The sequence below is a fragment of the Leptonychotes weddellii genome, chromosome 3 (genome assembly GCF_054177405.1).
Source record: "Leptonychotes weddellii isolate Sample4059 chromosome 3, ASM5417740v2, whole genome shotgun sequence".
NCBI classification, from domain to species: Eukaryota; Metazoa; Chordata; class Mammalia; order Carnivora; family Phocidae; genus Leptonychotes; species Leptonychotes weddellii.
Window position 1 is genome coordinate 119,759,265 of NC_138371.1, and position 1,862 is coordinate 119,761,126.

The 1,862-nt window shown below is 49.6% G+C and overlaps 1 protein-coding gene across 1 annotated transcript in view; it reads left to right on the forward strand.

Annotated features, from left to right (window-relative positions):
* Window positions 1–170: 170 nt before the first annotated feature.
* Window positions 171–1,862, forward strand: part of DHRS12 (dehydrogenase/reductase 12) — a 43,627-nt gene continuing 41,935 nt past the window's right edge. Inside the window, 1 exon segment of the mRNA XM_081815503.1 lies at window positions 171–287. Coding sequence (XP_081671629.1) covers window positions 171–287 — 117 coding nt within the window.

Consider the following 1,862-nt stretch of genomic DNA (forward strand, 5'->3'; position numbering starts at 1 on the left):
AGAGTTCACATTGAATTTGGGCATCTGTCATCTGCTGTCACTTTTGGTCCCCATTCCTCCCAGGTAGGGAAGAAGGTGCTGGATGCGCCCTCTGCTGGGCAAAGGGTGGAAAGCCCTTATTTTGCCCCTGCCCCTCGTGGACCGCTCAGGTTTTCATTTTCACCTGAGCCATGGAAGATCAGAGGGAGTACCACTTGAAGTTCCTGCCCTCCTCTGTGATGCCCGAAGTCATTCTCATTGTGCCGCATGTCACTCTCTCCATGCTGGGAGCTCAGAGACTGGAGCAGGCAAGGTGTTCCATGGGCAGCCCCTTCCACCCTGCTTTCCCTAGGTGACGACTCATCAGTCACTTCCAGTCACTTAGCTACTGTTTGGACACAGATGAACACAGCTGAAAGCCAACAAAACCCATGTGTAAGCTCAGTCCAGGCCACACATCAACCAGCACGTCACTTAACGTCTCTGACACTAACTCCTGAGCAGGACCTGAAAAGAGTGTCCAGGCTCCCATCTAAAAAAATGAGCCAAGCCTATTCAGTTAGGGCAAAGCCAGGCTCTGTTATTTATGGAGGAGAATGGCCTGGCAGCCCCCTGCAGAGGCATGCTCCCTCGGTGCACGGGGACCACACCACTGGCTCGGGCACCTGCCGAGGATGGCAGACAGCTTTGTTCTCTCCTGCTAGCCCCCGTCACGGAAGCACATTGTGTTGGGAATGACTCTGAGGCTCTACTGAGACTCAGCAAGAAAGTGTGTTGGGACTGAGGAGCCATGCCCATCTGGGGCATGGGAAGGGAGAGGCGCCAGCCACACCACGATTGGCAAATCCACAATCCTACTGGGGATCACCCTGGCGTTCTGGGGACCGAGCAAATGGAGGTTCTCCCGCTCACATCTCAGCACTGTCCTCACCCCACAGTGGTGCTAAAACACTTTACGGTGCCCTAGTGAGTGACTTACAGGAGGAGTCTGGCCACGGAGAGACTGTGACAAGGGGAGGATGCCCAAGGGAACATATCGCTGACTCCTCTTCATCTGTCGACACTGAGGACCTGAGCCCATGCCCCCCACATTCCTCCCACACATGCTTCTAAGACTGTGTTGCTGGGCCCTGGGTAAAGGTGGAAAGAGCTTATGAAAAAAATCCTTTAAAAAATCGTAAAACTGGCTGTTAGCAGCCCACAGATATTGGCTGGTGTTTGGGTACACCAGTAGCCAGGTCTCAGATGTTGGAGATGCCCGGTCTCTGATAGGCATGACTGTCCCTGGAGTGTTGCAGAAATCTCTATCTTGGCATACGTGATGACTTACCAAATACGCTTGTGAAAGTGGCAAAATATCCCCTTTGCCAGAAGGATTTATTTCCTGCCTTCATTCCTTTCTCTATTTATATCTTGTTTCACAACAAATTTGGAGGGTTTTTTTAATGCTGTATTGGAGACAATAAAATTAAAGAAAAATATATAGTAAAAAAATAGAACTATAGAAAAAACTGAGATGGTTAGAAAGCTGGAGTTCTCAACCTCTTTTTCCCCCTACACTGACACACTAGATTCTCACCCCAGAGGGAGAAATGAAGTAGGGTGATCATTCTCATATGTACCCCACCCCCTTTGCAAAGGAGAATAGTGGTCATAGGTCCTCAATAATTACTAAAACCTGGACTAAATTTTCATCTATGAACTGCACATTTTCCACGGAGGAAAAAAAATATGCCCCCTCTGGAGAAACATGAGTTAAGTCTGCAAGCCCATATTGCTGTGCATCCATTCATGGAGGGAACATGGAGGAATTCAGTGGGTGACATCTTCAGTATGCTATACAAATGCACCTGCAGGGGCGCCTGGGTGGCTCAGTCGTTAAG